The 23,750-nt window shown below is 45.4% G+C and overlaps 1 protein-coding gene and 1 pseudogene across 2 annotated transcripts; both read left to right on the top strand.

Annotated features, from left to right (window-relative positions):
• The first annotated feature begins 4,166 nt into the window (after positions 1-4,166).
• LOC311242295 (intraflagellar transport protein 74 homolog) lies at positions 4,167-6,199 on the top strand (annotated as a pseudogene). The gene has a single exon. The product of its transcript is annotated as an intraflagellar transport protein 74 homolog (transcript).
• Positions 6,200-8,108: 1,909 nt separating this feature from the next.
• On the top strand, positions 8,109-8,499 carry LOC311243101 (eukaryotic translation initiation factor 1b-like; the record flags this gene model as incomplete). Its single annotated transcript, XM_084332185.1, has 1 exon — positions 8,109-8,499. The coding sequence occupies exon 1, from the start codon at positions 8,158-8,160 to the stop codon at positions 8,497-8,499; it is 342 nt and encodes a 113-aa protein (XP_084188311.1). The 5' UTR covers positions 8,109-8,157.
• Between the last annotated feature and the right edge of the window lie 15,251 nt (positions 8,500-23,750).

Below are 23,750 nucleotides of genomic sequence, written 5' to 3'. Positions count from 1 at the left end.
GGCACATAAATTAAGCACTTTTTTTTAAAAGTATACTACTTTTGCAATGTAGTTAAATAAAAGTTGTGAAAATGTGGTTGCGTGTTGTGTCAAGTGTACATATATTCATAGCACGGGAAGGCGCCGTGGCAGTCCGGCCCCTGGCCCCTTGGGTTTCTGACAATGTGGCCCCCTGAACAATTTAGTTGAATAGCCCTGTCGTACACCTTACTGTAAATTGTACCTAAATTGTACCTCATCCCATTTCTGCTTTGCACTATATATATTGTATATTAGTACATTGCATAGTATATTGTATATTGTATGGTAACTCAGTTACTTCTATTCTGCATCGAACATTGTACATATGTCTATACTGAACACTGTGACCTCTATTTTTACTTCTATTTTACATGCTATACTATTTTATTTCATACTTATCTTGTCTAGCACAGTCTCTGGAGCGTAACAGTAAGAAGCATTTTGTATAAAAGTATTCTGTACTTCTGTACGACAACTATTAAAGAAACTTGAAACTTGAAAACTTGAAACCTTTAGTTCACCAGAGACTTTTCAGTCATCTCACAAATTGTACTCAAATTTAGGAAAGCTGGATGTGCTACAGTGCAAGGCTCTGATAATCTGTTGTGGAGCTTTTAAGACCACCCCAATTCCAGCATTATTAGTGGAAATGGGGGAATTGCCCTTAAGCCTGAGGAGAATAAGGTTAGGGCTACAGTACTGGGCAAAATTAAGTGGGACCAGTCTGTCCTTCCCAGCTAGGTGTTTACTTTCAGGGGCAGGAGATGGGGATAAGTATAAGCCTTTTTTGTCCAGTGTTGATCAGTGGGCCAGGAAGTTGAGGTTACATCAGGTAAGGGTTGCGGAGCACACTCATTGGCTGTCAGTGCCATTTTGGCTAGTTCCTGATCGAGATATTGAATTTAGGTTCTTGATGGAGAATGACAAGGGCGAGATTGTGGGAGAAATAGAGAAATTCCTTTTAGCCTCAGGGTCTCTGGAGGTTTATACTGATGGCTCTGTGGATCCAGAGAGTGGGAAGGCAGGATTTGGGTGGTGTGTGCCTCAGTTAGGGATCGGTAAGGGACATAGAATCTCTGACGGCAGCTCTGTATTTGTAACAGAGTTACTGGCCATTCTCTGGGTATTGTGGTGGGTGGAGGAAGTGGGACCAGGCCAGGTGATTATATGTTCTGACTCGGCTGCTGCACTGATGGCTGTGAGCAGGGGCGGACCTTCCTACAGGCGATATAGGCGGTCGCCTAGAGCAGTGGTTCCCAAAGTCGGGGTCGCGACCCAAAGGTGGGCCGCGAGCAGCCACGGATGGGCCGCGAGATGATTTAAAAAAAACAAAAAAAAAATAATTTTTTATTTTTTTTATTATTTTTTTTTTTTATTTTTTTATTTAAATCTTTTTTGTCAGGTCACTGAACTTAGAAGCAGGCCAGGACAGTGTTTCTAGTTGTATTCTAAAATTATATTCTATTGTATTCTAAAATGTGACTATATGGTTTTATATTAACTTAATAAATAAACAAAAACGAAAAATCAACTTATTTCAACGAACATTTCAAACTAAATAACAGATTATGCACATAAAATGCTGAAAACAACCGAAGCAACAATAGTATTTTAATGAGGCTATTATTATTATCATTATTATTTTGCAACAAGTTAGCCCTCTCATAAATAGCACATATAAATGAATAACTAAGTTGAACTAACTTAATAGGATTGAAGTGATATTTGGCTTAAAAAATCGGTCGCCTGACAAAAAAAAAAAAAAAAAAAACCAGACGATGTGCATTGGGCCGCGGCTCTCTGACGCCTTATTTTCTGGGCCCCGGCCTGAAAAGTTTGGGAACCCCTGGCCTAGAGCGCCACCGAGAGGGGGACGCCAAAAAAAAAAAAAAAAAAAATTTACTTTAAATTTTCTTTTTCTGTGCAGTTTTGGCGCCCCCTCTATATCTGCAACCATTATTTTTACATAAAAAAAATTCTAACATAAGGGAAAATGAGCCAAAAATCTAAAACAGTCGGTCGGTCTGAGCCTCAGCTTTAGGTGTTCACAGTCAGAACATGCTAGAGCGCTGTGCATTGATGGGTATCGGTCAAGTGCAGGGTGCGATCCACGGGGTGAGCTGGGTGAGCTATAGCTCCCCTAGATCAGACATCAGCTCCCTTGGGGGTCTCTAAAGCTCCCCTGGGGGTCTCTAAATTACTGAAAATAAATGCTACTTTTGCCATGCATTTCTCATTTTTCTGTAATTTTCTGTATCATCATCGTGTATAATAATAAACGTATGCTATTTTGGATGTATGATTAATGATTTGTGCACTAATTCACACACGTATTATGGCAACATGCATGCTATTCTTGCAATTAACATTCGGAGCGCGGCGGCGCTGCAGCCTGCACGCACGGCACAAATCAAACTTGACCCGCACGTTGTAACCTGTGACTTGTTGACAGTGATAGTTTTGACAGGTAAATAAGGTCATTCAGGAATGGATAATGTCTAAACGAAAAATGCAACAATATAAGCCTAACCAATTTTGGTTTCACGATGAAAGTGAAGCAGTCAATGGACTTGACAGAGCAGCAGGAGACCTGCTGCTGCTGCTGCCCGGTGACCGTGCCGGCGCTTGCTGCGGTCGTATCAGAACAGGAGTCTGAGAGATATCACAAGATACTGTAGACAGTGTTGGATCTATCATCTATCTAACTAAATGGATACTTTTTTTTATCATGGAATGTGCTGTGCAGATGGCCGGACCACTGCATCAACAAGTGAGTTAATTGTCTATTATGTGTTCTGTAGTTATTGAAACTGATTGAATATATGACAGGATTCAAGAGGTTTATTTGTCACATACATTACATACATACACAACACAAGGCCTACTAAAGGCTACAGTAACGTCTGCGATCACAGTCCGACTCCTCCCTGCGCGGCACACCCCCCCCGCCCGCGGCTCACCCAAAGACCATGCTATGGTTCGCACACTGTGTTTATAGAATTGAGCGTTGAGGAAAGAAAGACTAACGTTAGAGAACTATGAAGAGGCAAAAGCCATAAAAAGAATAAAAAAATATTTTTTTTATACAATAAGCATTTCAATGGGAAGAGTTGAACTCAGAGAGAAGATAAAGAAAGGAGTTGAGGCTGAGTGGGAAAAGGGGACCAAGGGGAGGCACTATTTCTCTCTGTAGCCTCGGATCAAAATCAACGTGGCTGGATATGGGTCTAGGAGCGATAGGGTCAAGATGTGTAGATTGAGGCTGGGACATTGTGGGTTGAACAGTACCTTAAGCATTGTGGGAAAACATCCAGATGGGCGGTGTGAATGTGGAGAGCCTGAAACTGTCAAGCATGTTTTCCTAGAATGTGACAGGTATAGGAAAGAAAGGGAAATCTTTTATAAAAGGTTATCAGAATTGGGAGTTTCTTCTTTCTCTCTAAAATCTTTCTTTGGCCTGAATAATGAGAACCACCAGCTGATCACAGAGGCAGTGCTGACATTTCTGCACGAGGCAGAGTTGTACCAGAGGATATAATGTTATTTTATTTATTATTATTAAAAAGAAAATGTAGGCCTATGCGTATTTAAGTTTTTCTCAATTGTGGGCGTAGTAGAGAACTGAGGAAGGCAGTAATACGCCATGTTGCGTTTACACTGCCGGAAAAAATAAAGAAGAAGACCTCGGTTGCCGTGGCTACGTGCTGTTTCAGGAAGTGCTGTCTTGTTACAACAGAAGCATGGCTGTGCAATGCTGGACTGATCTGCTAAAATCATCAAAGAAAACAGCTTTGATAAATGACGGGAAAAGGAAGATCCACTATCTCTTTACAGATGGGAAAGAAATGGCAGAAGAATATGACTTGAAAACAGAAGAGCTCATCGTGCGGAAATGGCGTTCAAAAAGCGCTCTCGGAGGTGAGGGTGAATGGCAGATCGAGGTTGGAGAACCATTTGCAGCCTCTGTTGCCTCATTGGATTCTGAGCAGATAAAGGAAAATTGTTCCAATTATAGAACTGAGGAGGGCAGTAATACGCGATGTTGCGTTTACACTGCCGGAAAAAATAAAGAAGAAGAAGAATCTACTAAGACCAGCCACTGTTTGTTTTCATTTATTCTTTCAGTCCAGTTGAACAGGGAGGTCATGGCGAGCCAGCGACCCCCCTCAGGTCTCGGGAGGCCGATGAGCCGCAGCAAACCACCAGCCACTGCTGTCCGGGTCGGGACTGGGATGGTTCCAGGGACGGGGCGTCCAGGTACGAGGGGCGGGCCGTCGCGTCCACTGGAGTCCTGTCAGCCCAGATCAAAGTGACTGACAGGCCTGTCACCCAACAGGGGCTGAGCGGCATGAAAACTGGCATGAAGGGACCACAGAGACAGATCCTGGATAAGTCCTACTACCTAGGATTACTCAGGAGTAAGATCAACGAGCTGAACACAGAGTCCAGTAAACTGCAGAAGGAGATTGACACCTTCAACCAGGAGAACTCTGTCTACCTGTCCTATGAGAAGAGAGCTGAGGGACTGGCTGGTGAGATTAAAGACATGCAGGGTCACCTGGCCGACTACAACATGCTGGTTGACATGTTGAACACAAACACGGAGATGGAGGAACTTACAAACGACATCAAGATGCTAAAAGCCAAGAAGAACAGAGAGGCAGAGTATAGACATCATCTTCACAGAGAGACGAGAGAAGGAGGAGATGATCAGGGCGGTAGAGCAGGAGATCGAGAGGGAGAAGCAAGCCGCCGATGACATCATCAAGAAGATGTCGCCCGACAAGCAGGACAAGTACGCAGAGATGAAGCTCATTAACGAGGAGCTGCTGCAGGAGCAGTTTGCCCTCCAGGAGGAGTTAGCCGGCCTGTTGACACGGAAGGAGACGTATGAAGCGGAGCTGAGTCACTCCCAGGTGAAGCAAGAGGCCGTGAGGCTCTACGAGATGCTGTCGGAGCTGGAGCTGAAACGTGACGCCATGGAGGCTGAAGAGAAGAGCCTGGGGGCTCCACAGGAGGAGAATGAGAAGCTCTTCAAACAGGTCAAAGATAACAATCAAGAAATTGCAAGCAACAAGATAAAGGAGAGGAAGAGTCAGATCAACGAGGAGATCAGACGGCTGGACAACGACTTAGAGGAGTCGCAAGGGGAGCGTAACCAGAAGTACAAGGAGCTGAAGAAGAAGGAGGAAGACATCAACAGCTTCCTGGAGGTGTTTGAGGAGACCAGAGCGCAGGAGGAGGAGAAGGCCAAGCTAACCCAGAGCAACATCACCGCCCTGCTGGAGCACTCAAGTAGGAACATGGCCCGTATGAGTCAGATCTCCTCTGTCACGGCCAGTGAGCTGAGGACCATGCAGGAGGACCTGAGCTTCAAGGAGACTGAGATGGTCAAGTCTCAGAGCACCGCTAAAGGACTCACACATGAGTCTCAGCAGCTGCAGCTGGAGCTCCAGAAGATGGAGCAGCTGGAGAGTAAGATCGTCAGTGACCTGGAGACCCTGAAGGAGCGCGTCAGCACCATGACCACGGAGCTGGACACGTACCGGGACCTGGACGCCCTGAAGACTGCTGCCGAGGACAAGAAACAGCGGCTGGAAGAGGACAGAGTGTCTCTAACTCAGCGCAGAGACACATTAAAGAAGCAGATGCAGTGGATGAACCAGCAGTATGAAGCTCTGAAGTCTCAGCTGGAGGAGAACAAGACGCACGCTCAGCTAGCCAACCTGGAGCGGAAGTGGCAGCATCTGGAGCAGAACAACTTCGTCATGAAAGAGTTCATCGCCTCTAAAAGCCAGGAGACCGACTACCAGGCTGTGGCCCAGAGTGTCTACAAGCTGCTGGCTGAGCACAACAAGAGCCTCATAGACGCCCTGCAGAACCACAAGAACTGAGCTGTGGACCACTTCCTGTCCCTGGGAGCAGACCTCTCCCCCCTTTCCTAGTTTCTCTTCCTGTATCGTCTGATAGCATGGATACACACAGAAGTCATGTATGACTGCGTCCTGCTCACAGACACCCCGGAAAAACAATGTCAATCTGAAATGTTTTTCGATTGTTCAGTTCATGTACTTAAACTAATCTTCAAACGTGTGTTCCTGTTGGCCTGTCACTGTTTGGGGAAATTGAGTGCACTTGGCAACAAGTCAACAACAACAACATGCCGCAAAATCAATGTTCTCCTTAGAGCAGTGGTTCCCAAAGTCGGGGTCGCGACCCAAAGGTGGGCCGCGAGCAGCCACGGGTGGGCCGTGAGATGATTTTAAAAAAATAAAAAAAAATAAAAATACAATTTATTTTTTATTTTTATTTTTTATTTTTTTTATTTTTTTTGTCAGGCCACTGAACTTAGAAGCAGGCCAGGACAGTGTTTCTAGTTGTATTGTGGCGTCCCCTACCCTCTGGAACTCTCTCCCCCCCAAAATCCGCAACGCCCCAACCCTGGACTGTAAATCCGCTCTAAAAACACACCTCTTCACCAAGGCTTTCCCCATCAGTTAGTTTTAGATTAAATTAGGTCCATTATCCCCTACTTTCCCTCATCCCCTCTTCCCCCTCCCCCCCCTACTTTCCTTGCCCTATTTTTTGTCCTGATTGTAAAGTGACCTTGGGTTCTATGAAAGGCGCTATATAAATTTGATTTATTATTATTATTATTATTATTATTATTATTATTATTATTATTATTATTATTATTATTATTATTATTATTATTATTATTATATTAACTTAATAAATAAACAAAAACGAAAAATCTACTTATTTCAATGAACATTTCAAACTAAATAACAGATTATGCACATAAAACGCTGAAAACAACCGAAGCAACAATAGTATTTTAATGAGGCTATTATTATTATCATTATTATTTTGCAACAAGTTAGCCCTCTCATAAATAGCACATATAAATGAATAACTAACTTGAACTAACTTAATAGGATTGAAGTGATATTTGGCTTAAAAAATCGGTCGCCTGGCAAAAAAAAAAAAAAGCCTGACGATGTGCATTGGGCCGCGGCTCTCTGACGCCTTATTTTCTGGGCCCTGGCCTGAAAAGTTTGGGAACCCCTGCCTTAGAGATACTAGAAATTACACTGATTTGCTCTGCATCTGCCTTGTGTATTCTGCTTTACAGTTTACACCTGGGTGGAAACACCATACTGTATGGTCATCAAGTATAAATTATTTGTAAATGATATATTATATAATTAGTTAAAAAAAATTGTAATAGAGTTGCGTTGTTAACAGGTTCTCTGGTTGTTATAGTACTCTGCCTCCTTGTGTATGAGCTGTAGCCTCTTTGACTTCGTTGGGTATCGTGTAAATATGGCTGTATTATCTTCTCTCTTGAAGCGTACTATGACACTTTGAACTTTTGAATAAAAGGAAACAAAGATTCATCAACACTCCTCAGGTCAGCACTCAGTCATTCCAAATGAATTCATCAGAAATGAATCATGCATCACTCATTCAAAGACGAAACGAAGTTCTTCCCATGCAGTATATGTGTCAGTAGATGTGTCCAGGCAGTGGATGAGTCAAACACACATTCCTGTTCGAGTCTGTCCATTTCAGTGAGTCTGGTTTTAATAAATGAAATTTAATAAATGTGAATATGCTGTTATATGTATTACTACCACATATCCATTAAAGGTGCACCAGGTAGTTTTTTTAGGGAGGGGAAATTAACCTCTGAAAAGTCCAAATGCTGTATGATATATCTTTAGAAAAACAATGTTTAAAGAGAGAAACTGGATCCTTGGAGCAGTTTGAAACTAGAAATGATGTGTTTGGCTGTGGCGCACCTACCCTCCCACCACCGGTACCATACAAAGCACCTTCTAAGTTGGTTAACTTTTTCAAAGGAATCTTTTTTGGATTTGTGTCAGCCTCAGGATTCTAAACAATATTCAAGCATTCGTGACTAATTACTGTAGAGGTGATTTTCTCAACAAATGTTCTAGAATGTTCTATTATGACATCATACTGTGACATCACAAATGTTCTGATGTCCTAGAATGTGGTATGATGTCATAATAGACCATTCTAGAACATTTGTGATATATATATATATACGTTCTAGACTAGCCGAACGCTAACCAAGTTATTATCCGAAAGGAAAGCAACTCTTATCGTATGTCCACTATCCAGAACCTCAATACTTTTGACCCCTTTGCTGATGCAACTAAGGGCGATGACCGGCTCCCAGTGGGGACTGAGGACTACATCCACATAAGAATTCAGCAGAGGAACGGCAGAAAGACGCTCAGTACCGTCCAGGGCATTGCCACAGACTATGATAAGAAGAAGCTAGTCAAGGCCTTCAAGAAGAAGTTTGCCTGCAATGGGACAGTGATTGAGCACCCAGAGTATGGTGAAGTGATTCAGCTGCAGGGAGACCAGCGCAAGAATATATGCCAGTTCCTCACAGAGATTGGCCTGGCCAAAGAGGAACAGCTCAAAGTTCACGGCTTCTAGGTGCTGGCCCTAGAAGCCCTCCCCCTCCTCCAAACCCGACTCCACATAGCCCCCCTCCCTCTCTCATATGTGCTGCTCTCTCTCCCCCTAGCGGCGTTACCAGCTCCTAGCTAACATGTCTACCTACCTCAGACTCTTTAACACCAACAGTACCCCCCTAAACCAGGCTCGCTCTCACACAGACGCACCACAGCCCCACACATCAGGGACGAGTGGTGATGTCCCCCTCCCTTACCCCCCATGTTTTTTTTTCTTGTGCCACATTAAGGAGGTGCAATTTCTTTTTGTACTTTACAAGGTGTTTCAATGAAATTATGAGTCTCCACGTGTTGGAGTGGTGTGAGGAAGGGATGGAGACGGGATGTTTGTAGGTGGTCATCAGTTAGTGTTGTAATGGGAACCGTGGGCGAAATCAGAATTGCAGAGGGGTACAACAAAGTGTTTTCCACCAAATTAAGTGGATGCACTTTGATTGTTTTCCCCCCTGGCTTTAACCGTCACCAACACCAAACCTAGGGTACATTTTCACACTTTCAGTGTGTCATCGTACTTGTGCGATTGGAAGTTTTGATAACGTTGTCAAGATTTGTGGAAAATTACTAAATTTTGGAATCTCGTAGCCTAGATCTCTGAGAATGTTCCAAAACACACCTGAAAGTGTTCATAAACTTATCCTTGCGTAAGTGTGGTCCCACTGTCCCTGCTTACTCCCTTTCAGATCACCCACTGTGGAGTGTTTACATGTCCCAACTGCTAGTCTGTCCCAACCTAGACGTAGACCATCTCGGCTTCTCTTTCTTTGAGCTAGCTTACGTTGTGCTTCTTCCCTAACCAATGTTTTAATTTTTTTAATTTTAACAATATGCATAATTTTCTAATGCTGTAATACTTTTGATTTCTTGATAACTAAATCAAACTATCCAATAATGTTGGTTGTACATTGTGATCTTACTGTGGTTGAAGCAAGGTCAGTCAATTAAATGGGTTTATTTGAGAGAACCAGTTTCGGGTTGTTCTGGGACCAGTCTGTCCCTGGTCCAAAAAGCATTCTGGTCTCATGTTAGGCAGGCTTCCATGTTTCTGTCGAGGCCTTTGTGGCGTATAGACTGGGGAGTGTACGGTATTACTGTGCTGGAAAAAAGAACTGGTCTAAATAAAGCCATGGCCTGGCTACACTGTACTCTTTTGCAAATTCCACATTTTATTCAATAAAATATTTGCAGTTAAAAAAATTAAAAATACTATATATATATATATATATATATTAGTGCTGTCAGGCGATTAAAAAAATTAATCTAATTAATTACAGGATTTGTAATTAATTAATCTAATTAATCGCATTTTAATCGCATAACCATTTTATGCCTGATGTTCTATATTCTATAATCATATTTCAAATTGCATGTGTCCGGATGGCAGAATTCAGTACTGTATCTACAAAACCTTCTGTTTAATCATCTTCCATCTATTAATTTGCTTAGATTTTTCAGTTCTGGTCAATTTGAGCATAGTGTTATTCACAGTCAAAGATAATTTTTTTTTTTTATTGATATTCTCATTTGGTTCATTACAATTTACTCAAGCCTAGTAACAGACACAGTATTTCGGACACTGGGAATACATTCCCTGAGATCCATAGATGTCCCTAGAATCAGATACCAAGAACATGCAAATGGACCATATAAAAAAAGTCTGTAATGTGTATTCTACGTTCTTATGGAATGAATGAGATAAAAAAAAAATTATTAAAAAAAAAAAAAAAAAAAAATTGTAATTAATTTTGAGTTAATTTTCATAACGCGATAATTTGCTGTGTAATTAATTAATCTAATTAACGCGATAAACTGACAGCCCTAATATATATATATATATATATATATATATATATATATATATTAGAGGTGGGCATAGATTAATTTTTTTAATCTAGATTAATCTATCTGCAATCCTGGATTTAATCTAGATTGAAATGGCTCAAAAAAAATTATCTGCCGAAGGCATTCAAAATATGTGTGTTCTACCCAAATAATGACCAGAAGTAAGTCCTTACTTTTTCTTTCCTCCTTATGTTTCTCAGGCCAGGTGGCCCATTACACCATGAGCCAATCTCCCGTTTCCAAAATGCATTACAGACTGTTTGAAAAAGCTGTTTTGCTATAATTGGTAATGAAATATCAAAATAATGTTCAATAAGATGTACTTGTGTTTAATAAGTTGTTTTATTCAGAAGTTAACACAAATAAATAATATTACCAGTACAGTACAGTATCTAGCACACTCTCAGGAGCAAAACAGAAAGAAGCATTTTAAACTTGAACTATGTGACATGGCTTGACTCAATCAGTCCAATCTCTATTTCTCCTTCCACCAGTCACTCAGGCAGACCAGCTTGTTTTATGTAGCGGTGTCTACTTATAGTGCCTATAATATTTTTCCCGTTGGGTGCCAGACAGGGCCAAACCTTGCCAATCAATGCAAATCAACTGCTCCAGTGGAGTTGCTCAGTGGCCAATGGTGTCAACTATGGTTGTACTGGGCAGCTCCCAGGTGTGAATGGAACTGTGTGAATGTGAAGCAGGGCGTTCCTGAAAAAGAGCATCTGTGCTCAGCGAACCTACCCTGGGTAAATAAAGGTACACATTTTTTTTATTTTTTTTAGATTAACTGCGTTAACGGCCCAGCTCTAATATTAAAACAATGAAGAACACACACCAATGCACACACGGATTGCAGAAGCCATTGTGCATATTGAAAGTCAAATTTCTGATTTAGATATGGGTACATGCAGAGTTTGAAAATACTACTTATTTAAAAACGGCCATGTACAGAGCTTTGTGATTTCTGTCTTCCAGCTGGCACTCACTACAACATCTCTCTCTCTCTCTCTCTCTCCCACGTACACCTGTACCCCTCTCCTTTGTGGTTTCTCGGGGGGGGGGGTCCTCCGTCTGTGCCAAACCAATGCCCGCCGTCCCTACTGCTCCAGAGAGAAGCAGATGCAGCTGACCCCAGCTGACCGTACTGCTCCAGAACTGGGAGGCAAAGACCATACCAGCCTGCTTCACTCTGCAGCTACTGACCACCACCCAGTACAGCAACCTTATCACTAGCCAAAGAAGATACAGATCTAAGAGACAGTTCTAGCAATCAAAGCTGCCATTCACCAGCAGGCTTTAACCGAACCTCCTTCATCAGAGGAAAAGACAAGCCTGTTTCAGTTGTGAAACGAACCAAGGACAATGCAAAAGAAGAAGACCAACTGGAACGACCGAGAGAACCATCAGACTGGACCGGCCCGGGGGTATTGGATGGTGGAGGGGAGGGGGACCTGCCACCTGAGATTCTACAAATGATAAGGCAAGTTGAAACACACACTACAGACAATATATACTGAACTTTGTTTGGAGTCTATTACTGTCAGAATGAAGATGTTTTTGCAAATTGAGTATTGAGGGTATTGGGATGATTTTGTTTTGTGTTGATCACTATGATGGATTGGAATGTGGTGTCGGGGAGGCCTATAGCAGCCAAGCGTCATGTTTTGTTTTGTTTTGTCACATGTACCAAGCTTCACGTTTGTTTTGTCACATGTAGGCCACATGTTATCTGTTCATGCTCGCTCTACTGAAAGAGTTTTGTCAAAATGTGTTTGTTTTTTAATAAGTTTGTATAAGGACATGATTTTTCTGCAAGATACTGGTTTTTGTGTTTTGTGATTCTATCTTTCCAGCCTGGTGAAGAGCTTGGAGAAATATGTTTTCCACCTGGACACTGTGTATGAATCCACCTTTGACCACCCAGACCTGGACACTGTATTCTGAATCCATCGACCACCAGAGACCTGTCAACTGGGGCACCTGTCATCTGGTAGTATAGAATCCATGGTCTGATTCTGAGGATTGTGTGTACTGTAAGTCTTCTCACCACACATAAGATACATTGAACATTTGCAAAGAGACATGAACGTCATAATGACGCATCACTCATCAAGATGAGATGAGGGTGAGATTAGCGCCTCTCCGACAAGTGGCATGCCGACGCCCCTACTCATGGGGTGATCGACTGTCCGGAGGATAACAACGCTAACAGTACCACGTTTTTTCATTTGCTTTCATGATTGTTTTTTTTTTTTATTATGATTGTTCCTTTTGTTCTACCTAAGAATACGACATTTTACAATTACTTGCATATGTGGATAGTGTCTTAAGACTGGTTTAGTGATATTAATGCTTAGAATTATCATGCTACTTTCTGCCAAGTATGAAATTATGATGTATTGATGATTGATTTATTGTTCTACCTAGTACTTGAGACTGTAGTTTGGTGATGTTGATGTTTGAAATTACCAAGGTGTGTGATTATGATGTATTGATGACTGATTTATTGTTCTACCTAGTACTTGAGACTGTAGTTTGGTGATGTTTGAAATGACCAAGGTGTGTGCCAAGAATGGCACAAAGGGGGGAATTGTGAGTGTAATTTCACATTCTCCTCATTTGTGAGTCATGCTTATGGCTTTCTACAAAACACTGCAGCCATTCATCAGGCTTGATAAGGTTTGCAACAATCAAAGGTCAGCATGTTCTTGCGAGTGGCCCCGTTTGCACCTCCTCAAAAGCCTATCTCTTCCGTCTTCCAAATGACCACAATGATATGTCTATTCGCTTTGCTTATAACGTAACATACTATGCTTTTGTTTGCTTTCGCTCTGGCAAACCTGTGTTCATGTACCTTGATATACACTCTGCAAAACTGAGTCACTCCATGGATGTAAACTTTTTTTTGTTCAAATAAACCAACGTAAGTATTCAGAACCTTTATCTCCTTGCTTTAACTCATAGTTAAAGACAGCCGAGGTTGAGTAGTTTCTTCTGATATCACTTTCAAACTCCAAGTGATTTAGATCCAAAACATTTTCTAACACAGATTCATAATGGTTCTTCAGTGCAAGGGTTCAATTTACAATCAATAATCCATTGTAGGAAAATCCAGAACACTGTTTAGTCTGTGACGACGCGTCGCGATAATAATATACATGTATTCCATAGTAAAGTACAGTTGACAGCTGCGTTAACGTTACAATGCGTTGTGTTCACTCATAGTTAAAGACAGCCGAGGTTGAGTAGTTTCTTCTGATATCACTTTCAAACTCCAAGTGATTCGTTGCAATGTACGCGGAAATGCTGCGTTGTGTTGCAATGTACTACATGCATTTGTCTGAGCGGGGCGAAAGGAAAGGCGCATTACCGTACTGGCGTGCGGTGACGAATGCGGAAGCATTCTTGCACTCTTCCGCTGGCAATAAGCTACACGCCACCCTGACACCCCCAGGGGGTCCAGTCCAGCCAACGTGTAGCAAAGGGCAATGCCCTTGCACAACCAATGTGACAGGCACTGTTTAGACAGTGATTTACCAGCGCGAGAGCCACTGTAACAAACAAAGAGCTGATCGGTAGCCCTGAGGTCCTGAGTCCGGCTGAGGTAAACCCCCAAAGCCCGGACTGGACACGACAGGTGAAGGCTCGCCTCTAACTCACCAGCGTGAGGATGTGGATGAAACGCCTGAACCACAATATCCCTGGAGCGAAAAGAGCTCCGGATATTCTTTGGCACGAAGACTGGATTAGGCCTCAGAGTCGCACCTCTATTGACACGAATAGACAAGCACTCAGGCCGCACCGAGAGAGCACAAAGCTCACCCACGCGCTTAGCGGAGGTGATGGCCAGCAGGAATGCAGTCTTGAAAGACAGCTGTTCCAAAGACGCCTGCTCAAGAGGCTCAAACGGGGCCTCAGACAACCGGCCGAGGACCAGTTGGCGGTCCCAACTCGGAGCCAGAGAACGTTTCACCGGCTTAAGGCGCAGAGCGCCAAGCAGGAAACGCTTCACAAGAGGGTGGCTGAACAACGTAACACCCTCAAACCCCACATGACAAGAGGATATAGCCACGGCATATACCCTCACCGTCAAAGCCGACAGTTTATCCAAAATAGACTGAAGGAAGGAAAGGACAGCGTCCAGGCGGCAGGACACAGGGTCCAAGCCCCCCACTCTACACCACTCTTGGAAAATACACCACCTACCTGCGTAGACCGCGATAGTGGAGGGAGCATGCGCATTCCGGATGGTGTCGACCACAGAAGGGTCCATCCCCTCCAGACTCACCCTCTCAACAGCCAAACCATCAGCGGCTGGCCCAGCACAGGGAACTGCCACAGAGACCTGTGCGCCTGAGAGAGGGCCCGCGATGACCAAGGAACAGGCCACGGCAGGGCTACCAAGAGCTGGATCAGGACCGGGAACCACACAGCTGCACCCCGGTCCGGCGCGATCAGGATCAAGGTCCTGTGCTCCCGACGTACCCGGTCCAACAACTGACCTATCAGATGTATGGGGGGAAAAGCGTACAGAATCCCGGGCGGCCATGGATACATCGAGAAGGCATCCACCCCCAAGGGAGGATTGTCCCCCTGACTGACCGAGAACCACAAGGGGCACTGGTGAGACTGTCTGCTCGCAAACAGATCCACAGCGGCTTCCCCGAAGCGGTCCCAGACCTGCCTGACTATGTCTGGACGTAGTCCCCACTCGTGATGAAAACCGCCCCGCGACATCGCATCTGCGCCCACATTCTCCCTGCCAGAGATGTGGAGCGTCCTCAGACTGCGCAGATTGCGAGACGCCCACAGCCAAAGCTCAAACGCCGCCTGGTACAGACGGATGGAGCATACTCCACCCTGTCTGTTGATATACGCCGCTGCCGTCGTGCTGTCCGTCCTGACCAACACGTGCTTGCCCACCACCCAGTGGCCGAGCCGCTTGAGGACCAGGAGGACCGGCTTCAATTCCAACACATTGATGTGCATAGCAGACCGGGCAGCATGGACCGTCCAGCTGCCCCCCACTGCGTTGGTCCGACACGTCCCCCCCATCCTGTGAGGGAGGCGTCAGTGAAGACCGTGACGTGTGACCGCCTGCCGCCCATGGGGACCCCGCCGGTGAGGGTACCAGGCCTCCTCCAGTAGGCGAGATCCCCCCGTATCGACAAGGGAACCTTCAAACGTTTCCACTTGCCTCTCACCGGGTCTATTTTCAGACTGGAAAACCACCTCTATCCTCCTCATGAAGAGGAGGCCAAGAGGGACCACAGAGTGAGCAGATGCCATCATACCGAGCAGGCGCATCACATACAGCGCCGTAACCGTCCCGCCAGGGCGGAGACCCCCGAGCGCGTCGAGGATAGTCACTCGCCGCTGCTCCGAGAGGGTTGCCCTCATGGGCCTTGAGCTTAGAACCAAGCCCAAGTACTCCACCTGTTGACTGGGAAGAGGCGTACTCTTCTTCCAGTTCACAGCAAAACCCAGCTTGGTGAGGAATTCCACCACCAGCCTGGTATGAGGAGCAGAATGTCGTCGAGATAGAAAATAATTCGTATCCCCTGACGACGCAGAGGCTCCAGCGCGGTCTCTACGCACTTGGTGAATGTGCGGGGGGCCAGAGAGTAGCCGAACGGCAGCCTCTGGTATTCGTACGCCACACCTGAAACAGGAAGCGTAGGAATTTCCTGTGAGGAGGGGAAATCGGGATGTGAAAATATGCATCCTTCAGGTCTATGGAGGTGAACCAGTCTCCCACCCTGACAGCGTTTAGCAGGTGTTTGACGGTCAACATTCTGAACCGTCTTGCCACAATCAGACGATTGAACGCGGACAGATCCAGTATAGGTCTGACACCTCCCGACTTTTTGGGCACCAGAAAATACCGGGAGTAGACGCCACACATCGTGTCCTCCAGTGGGACCACGACTATGGCTTGCTTCGCCAACAGAGATTGGATCTCGTTGGCCAGAGCTGTCACTGCTGCTGACCCTGACAACAGGGTCTGCACCAAACCTGAAAACGGAGGGTGGTTTTGTGCGAATTGCAACACAAGCCCCTGCCTCAACGTTCTCTCCATCCACTTCGACATACGGCACTGCTGTAGCCATATGTGATGATACTCCCAAAGCGCACCCGCCGCGAACTGTAGATAGGCGGCCCGGTCCCACCCGCTGTGCGTAGCCAACCCTGGACCCGCTAACCGTGCGGGCAGGGCGTTCCGTGGAGTCGGGACATCGGTCCCTGACACAACCCACGAGGCAATCACACCCAAGGGGGGACCCCGACAGAAAGGGCCGGTTTGATACGGGAGAAGCTGACATCATACCAGGTGACAAGAGCTCCCCCACTGAACACTCCTCCAGCATGGACCGCTGAGGAACTATTCTGCAGCTGGACATGCAAGGTGTGAGGCCCCCATGGGTTCCTACACACCGTAGCCCTGCAGTGATATTACTACCACCCAAATCACGCGCGCCTGCCAGACCACTGCCGGGCTCTCCGGAGTGGGAGGCAACAACGTGATACCCAGCCTGGCGAAGGCGAGGTCGGGGAAACCCGCGCTGAGCCTCAAGAGGCCTCGAGTCCCCCTGCTGACAACCTTTGAAGGTGACAGACATAACACCAGGCTCACCAATCGCAGACGCAGAACGCGTGGTGAGGGAGCCACGTGACAGCACAACATTCTCAGACCCAGTCTCAGCCATCAACTGGGTGTCAGCCCCTGTCCCCATGAGAAGCGAAACGTGGGGCCGCTTGCGCTTCATTGAAGACATTGAAGCCAAAGGAAACAAATCAGAGCCCTTATCCCGCTGGTGTTGGGGGAGGGAGTGACCGGAGAGCTGCACACAGCTGGACGGCGACGTTTTTTTAGGGCGTGCTCATCCAATGTAGCCGATCCCTCGGCCGCCAAGGCTGTCGGCCTTGTGGACACCTGTTGACGTTGAGCCCAGGGTACCTCAGGTGGGGGAAACATGGCCGCTGGTCGAGGGCCTCGCCATAGTCGCTGACGAGGCCGTGCTCTCACCTCTGGCTGCATGGTGTGAGGCGGTGTGGGGCCCAGGTCAAATACCGCCTGCGTTTCCGCAGAACGACAAAAAAGTCCTTCCGCGGAAAGAGGAGCCCTAAGGAGAAGAAATCTTTCCTCCTCCCCAAGGGAAGACTGCTCCAACCAGAGATGCCTATTAATAAGAGTTGATAGCATCCTGATCCTCCCTGCGGTTATAGCTTGCGACTGATTCAAGATTTCTATAAACCCAAAAACACACGATGTTTTCAGCGTCGGCTGTCCCTGCAGCCCCACTACCCGACACCAATGTGGACAGAAAAACAGTCAGCTGAGCCATGACACTGGCCGCAGCTAAATTCCATCCTGTGGCGGTATAAACATCATCAGTCCATACTGCCACCTGCCGGGCCGACTTGCTCTCAAGCGTCGGCTTCCGGGTGGGACACCGTTCAACCCTGCCAGGGCAAAGGATCGATGCTACCTGGCTCTCAAGCCAGGGTACACCTGCCTTGCGCCCTGTTGTCAGCCCATCTACCCGTAAAAAGAGTAAATAAGTCTCAGCAAAACCCCCCACATTAGCTACCGACTGACCTTCATCAATGAACCGGTTAAGAGGAGGGAAAAGCAGTGACAGCCCACAGCGGGGAACAACGGGACAGTGACCCAGCATTACAGCATTAGCATTAGCAGCGCGCTCCAGGATAGCCGGGAAAACATCCAACTCAGAGTCACGTTTACCCAGATATCCTGCCCCTTGCGCCAATACACAACTCGGTTGTCTCACAGGACAACAAGCAGTATTACTAACGCCAACATTAATGCCTGATGGCGCAGGACCTACCCGAGCGTGAGTTAGCCCGACAGCTAAACATCACGCGACATCCCTCGATCCGCTGTCAGAAGACCGTTACCATACAAAGCACCCTCTAAGTTGGTTCACTTTTTCCAAGGATTATTTTTTGGATTTGTGTCGGCCTCAGGATTCTAAACAATATTCAAGCATTCGTGACTAATTACTGTAGAGGTGATTTTCTCAACAGATGTTTTAGAATGTCCTATTATGACATCATACTGTGACATCACAAATGTCTGAAAAGCATGACGCATATCAGTGTGTGGAGTGAAGTTGTGGAATAATTTACCCGAATACATCAAACTGGGTAAACATGTGGCACAATTTAAAAAACTGCTAAAAAAAATACACATTAGAGAAATACAGAAATTAGTATTGAGGATAAACAAAGTTATGTTATATTGTGTATGTAGTGCTGTACTATATTCACTGCTGTCAAGTGAATCAAGTTTTTTCTTTTAATCTTTTAATATAAGTAAAGGTATATTATTGTAATATACTAAATTATATTATATCTAGTAAAATTAATGGAAGAACAAATATAAATGTAAGGGGGTAGGGATCAATAAGCTTAGCTTCCCTCTACTCCTTTTTTGGACATGTCTGCTAACCAAACACATTGCCCCTGACCGTTTGTTTATAATTCCTTTCTTTTCTTTTTTTTATGTTTTTTCATTTGTTGTTATGATTATTTGGTTTGACGGAACAAGATACCGTGAGTTGTTTGGAGAAATATGGAGAATAACATGTTCAAAAAGCAGTGACAGCCCACAGCGGGGAACAACGGGACAGTGACCCAGCATTACAGCATTAGCATTAGCAGCGCGCTCCAGGATAGCCGGGAAAACGTCCAACTCAGTCACGTTTACCCAGATATCCTGCCCCTTACGCCAATACACAACTCGGTTGTCTCACAGGACAACAAGCAGTATTACTAACGCCAACATTAATGCCTGATGGCGCCAGGGCCTACCCGAGCGTGAGTTAGCCCGACAGCTAAACATTGCGCGACATCCCTCGATCCGCTGTCAGAAGACGAGGAAACCCCAGGACAGGCCCGACGCACCATTGGAACATGCCGAGAAGATTCCAGGGGCTGGAAAATCACCGGCGAAAACCCAACATTGTTCAATTTCTCTCTGCATTTCATAACAGCTAGTTCATGGAATGCACTGCACGTCCATGATGGAAAACGAAAAAAGAGGAAGGGCGACACTGGGGCGGGGCCTGGTCAAGTGCATGGAGTGTGTGGAGTGAAGTTGTGGAATAATTTACCCGAATACATCAAACTGAGTAAACATGTGGCACAATTTAAAAAGCAGCTAAAAAAATACACATTAGAGAAATACAGAAATGAGTATTGAGGATAAACAAAGTTATGTTATATTGTGTATGTAGTGCTGTACTATATTCACTGCTGTCAAGTGAATCAAGTTTTTTCTTTTAATCTTTTAATATAAGTAAAAGTATATTCTATATTGTAATATACTAAATTATGTTATATCTAGTAAAATTAATGGAAGAACAAATATAAATGTAACTGAGGGGTACAATTCCCTGACTGTATTGATAAGTATGGTATCATTAAACCACTACCGCTTTATGTACTTTAACTTCTGGCCATACAGTACACGATATCTAAATATGATGAACACTTTCCCACAATGAAATCGGGTCCACACAAAGGTAATAATCAAATATTTAATATATAGCAAAAGGTACATATAATAGTTACTATTACATTTATGATTTGAATGCACTTGTAAGGCAAATGAGTACTCGTAGGCAAATCAACACTGAATGTCCAATCTCTGGTTACGCAGGAAGCAAGTATACAACCTGGCTCTTAGGGAATTAGATCTATGGTACTCTTAATTAGGGATGCCCCCCGGACCCCGGTTTTAAACGGGAACCGGTACTATATTAGAAAATACCGGAGTATTTATAAGCTCTGACGTCCTCGGTACTGCTATCGATACTCTAGAGAAATTATTATTATTATTATTTAAAAGTTGCGAACGATCCTCTCTGTCTCTGCACGAGAAGCGAGCCGCAGCCAGCGAGTCAATTATTACACACACTCCTCGCGAGTCGCTCGCTAGTGCTACACATAGACATACGGGTACTACATACGGGTACTCCTTAATGAAAGTCCCCGACGCCCCGTGCTATAGCGCTCTGCACACAGACAGCAGCTCTGCATGCACTGAGTCGTGATCATGGCGGATAGAGCGAAGCGTTCTAAAGTATGGATATACTTTACAAGGGTCAATGCCGACAATGCACGTTGCCACAAGTGCAACAAAACATTTGCCAGTAAGGGTGGCAATACGAGCAAATCAATTTATCAAAACATCTGTTGGCAAAACATGATATTAGTGTGCAGAAATGCGCGTATTCGACTGCCTTGCGCGCAGTGTTCCATCTGCATCCACTGCAGCCGTAACCGTAAGCCAAGATACGGAGTTGCCTAGGCTAATAACGAATTATTACAAATAGGCTAATAAACAAAACAATTGTTTAGCTACAAATACTACAATCTAAACTTTTTATAGATCGTCAAGCTGAGGCGTCAGCCACCAATGTGTCCCAGGCCAGTGAGCCCAGGGCCACCACACATATCCTCCCTCTACCTCCCTCCACCACCCAAAGTCCTTTCTCCCTAGCAGCTAGAGGAAGGATGACAGAGGATAGGGTGAACGAGTGTCACAGTTCTGTTAGCCTTTTGCATTTGTTGTTTATTATAAAAAGTCTATAATTCAGAGTCAGACACATTTAAAACATTGTTGCTGCTGTTGCTGAAGAAATTATATTAATTTATTATATTTATTTATAAAGTTATATAAAAGAACATTGCTGCTGCTGTTGCTGAAGAAATTATATTTATTTATAATACTTATTTATAAAGTTGTATTTATAAATAATAAAGCAATGTTGATTCTGTTCTTAATTAATTGTCTTTTTTTCTTGCAAAAAAAGAACCAAAAAGAACCGATAAGAGTATCGATAAAGTACCGAACCGTTAAGCAGTATCGATAAGAGTAGTAGTATCGATAAAATCCTAACGATACCCATCCCTACTCTTAATGATATAGCAGGATAATTCTGGAAGGGGTCCTCCCGGTTGTAGGCCGGTAGGGGGGGTAGGAGAGCCGTCGGTAGTAGACCGTCTGGTCAACGATATCTAGGGAGACTTCAAGTACAGAAGACAGTGCAGTAGACTCTTGATCCGCAGATGAATACACCTTGGTTCTCTTGTAGGCTGTAGCTCCACAGTGAAGAAGAAGCTAGGCGACCTCAGTCTCTGAGCGCCGACTCAACTTGACTCCTCTCGGGGGTAAATCCAACACTCACAGGCGTCGGCGATTATCCGCTCCACAAATCACAGTACCAAAGCAAATATATTCCAGCCGCATAGGGCTCAGCAGTCGTCGGGTAGGTAATCCAGTGTACATGTCCCTCGGTCCTCGTCTAGATCTCCTCGGAAGAAAGCGCCATGTGTGGTCGGCCCCAGCCTGGATAAGACTCTAGATAACACGAGGAAGCGATGGGGATGCTGCTCACTTTAGAACTCTAACCGCACGATGCACCATACATAATAGACTATTATTAACCTAATAGAAATACGTCGCACTCAACGGTACAGTGCCAAACTATGACAATTCAGTTATTAATTCGCACGAGGTCTCGATGCTATTCTAAGGCCAAACAGGCCATACTACACCGCACGCGGTATCGTGGGTGAGGCTTCACGTTCTGTTACTTAGTTGGGTAGAAGGGTAAAGGACTAAGGGATAAGAGGACTTCTACATTTACTTGCGCCATATTTATATGCACGGTGAACAAATAGTGCCACTCTCTTTTCGGTAGCCGTATTCCTGCGCAGAGCCGGGGCTAGTAGAGACATGTCTCGTCGGTACCATTGAACTTGGCTCCAAGGGGCTTGTCTCCTGGCGCCAGGTCCTTGTCCAATAAGAGAATGAACTATTATGGGCTATAGTAGACTAAAGCGATATTCCGTGTATATGTACAAGGAATATACAAGGGATATCAAACGATATACAAATACTATTCAATATATATCCATAAATAAATATATATATTCGGTTTAATCTGATCCTTCACAACAGCCGCCCCCTAATTAGTCCCACCTAATTAGCTAAGCAGAGACAGATTAACCGCACTGTCCACTACTCAATGTCCGCTGTAAGGGTCAGTCAATTCACAAAGTCATGGGGTCATGGTCGTCATCGATAGTATCGGGGAGCCTTGGCAGTTCTATTAGCCTCGCCACGGGTCGGGTGTAAGTCCGCCCTTGGACGAGCACTTCAGCTGCTCGGACCTTTCCATCGGCACCGGTGATCACTTTGCTTACGCGGCCAGCCGGCCACATAGCTCGGGGTAGTGACTGGTCGATAATCATGATGACTGTTCCTTCTGTCAAATTGTCTCTCTCTTTCACCCATTTCTGGCGGGTCTGTAGAGACGGTAGGTAGTGGAGTAGGAAGCTGTTCCAAAACTTGTCAGCCAGTACTTGACTGTACCTCCACATTCTTCGGCCGTTCGCTTCTTCAGGCCTGTACATTGTCTGGGGTAGCGCGGGGTCCAGCCGCCCCATCAAGAGTGTGTTGGGGGTGACTGGGTCGACATCTGCTACATCACTTGAGACGTAACCGAGGGGCTTTGAGTTCAATACTCCCTCGATCTCCGTGAGGACTGTCATTAAGACTTCTTCCGCCACGGTCTGGGCCCCAAGCACGGCGTACAGGGCTGTCTTTATAGAACGTACTTCTCGTTCCCAAGTTCCACCGAAGTGAGGTGCGTTCGGGGGATTAAACTGGAAGTCAATCTGGGATGGAGCGAGGTGGGTCTTAAGTTCTGGGCCCATAGCTTGGAAGCTCTCTCTCTCAGCTCTCTTTCTCCGCCTTTGAAGTTTGTCCCGTGATCAGACAACAATGTAGACGGTTTTCCTTTCCGTGATGTGAATCTTCGGAAGGCCATAAGGAATGAGTCTGTGCTCATGGTTGGGAGGAGTTCGATATGTATCGCTCTGGTGGTCATGCATTTGAATACAATACCCCACCGCTTCTCGGTTCCTCTTCCTTTCTTTATATACAGCGGGCCGAAACAGTCCATACCGGTGGAGTGAAAAGGCTTGTCGCCGAGTCGGAGGCGACAGGGAGGTAGGTCAGCCATCCGGGGTATACTGGGCTGGGCTCGCCACTTACGACAGTCTAGACAGGTTCGCTGGAAGCGCCGCACTGCTTCTCCCTTGCAGTATCCAATAACGACGTCTGATCTCCGCGAAGACTCTCTCTGCCCCTGCGTGGTGCACATCCTCGTCGTATTTCTTTATAATCAGCTCTGTGACCTTGTGTCGGCTGTTCAAGACTATCGGGTACTTGACGTCATCCGGTAAGTCTGGGGCTCTCCGCAGACGACCACCCACTCTGATGAGACTATGGGCGTCGCTCTCGGGGGCTAGGTGGAGCAGTCTGCTGTCTGATGGGAC

The sequence above is a fragment of the Notolepis coatsorum genome (assembly GCF_963971535.1).
Source record: "Notolepis coatsorum genome assembly, chromosome: 16".
NCBI classification, from domain to species: Eukaryota; Metazoa; Chordata; class Actinopteri; order Aulopiformes; family Paralepididae; genus Notolepis; species Notolepis coatsorum.
Note: the sequence above shows the minus strand (reverse complement) of the source record. Positions and strands in the feature narration are given on the sequence as shown.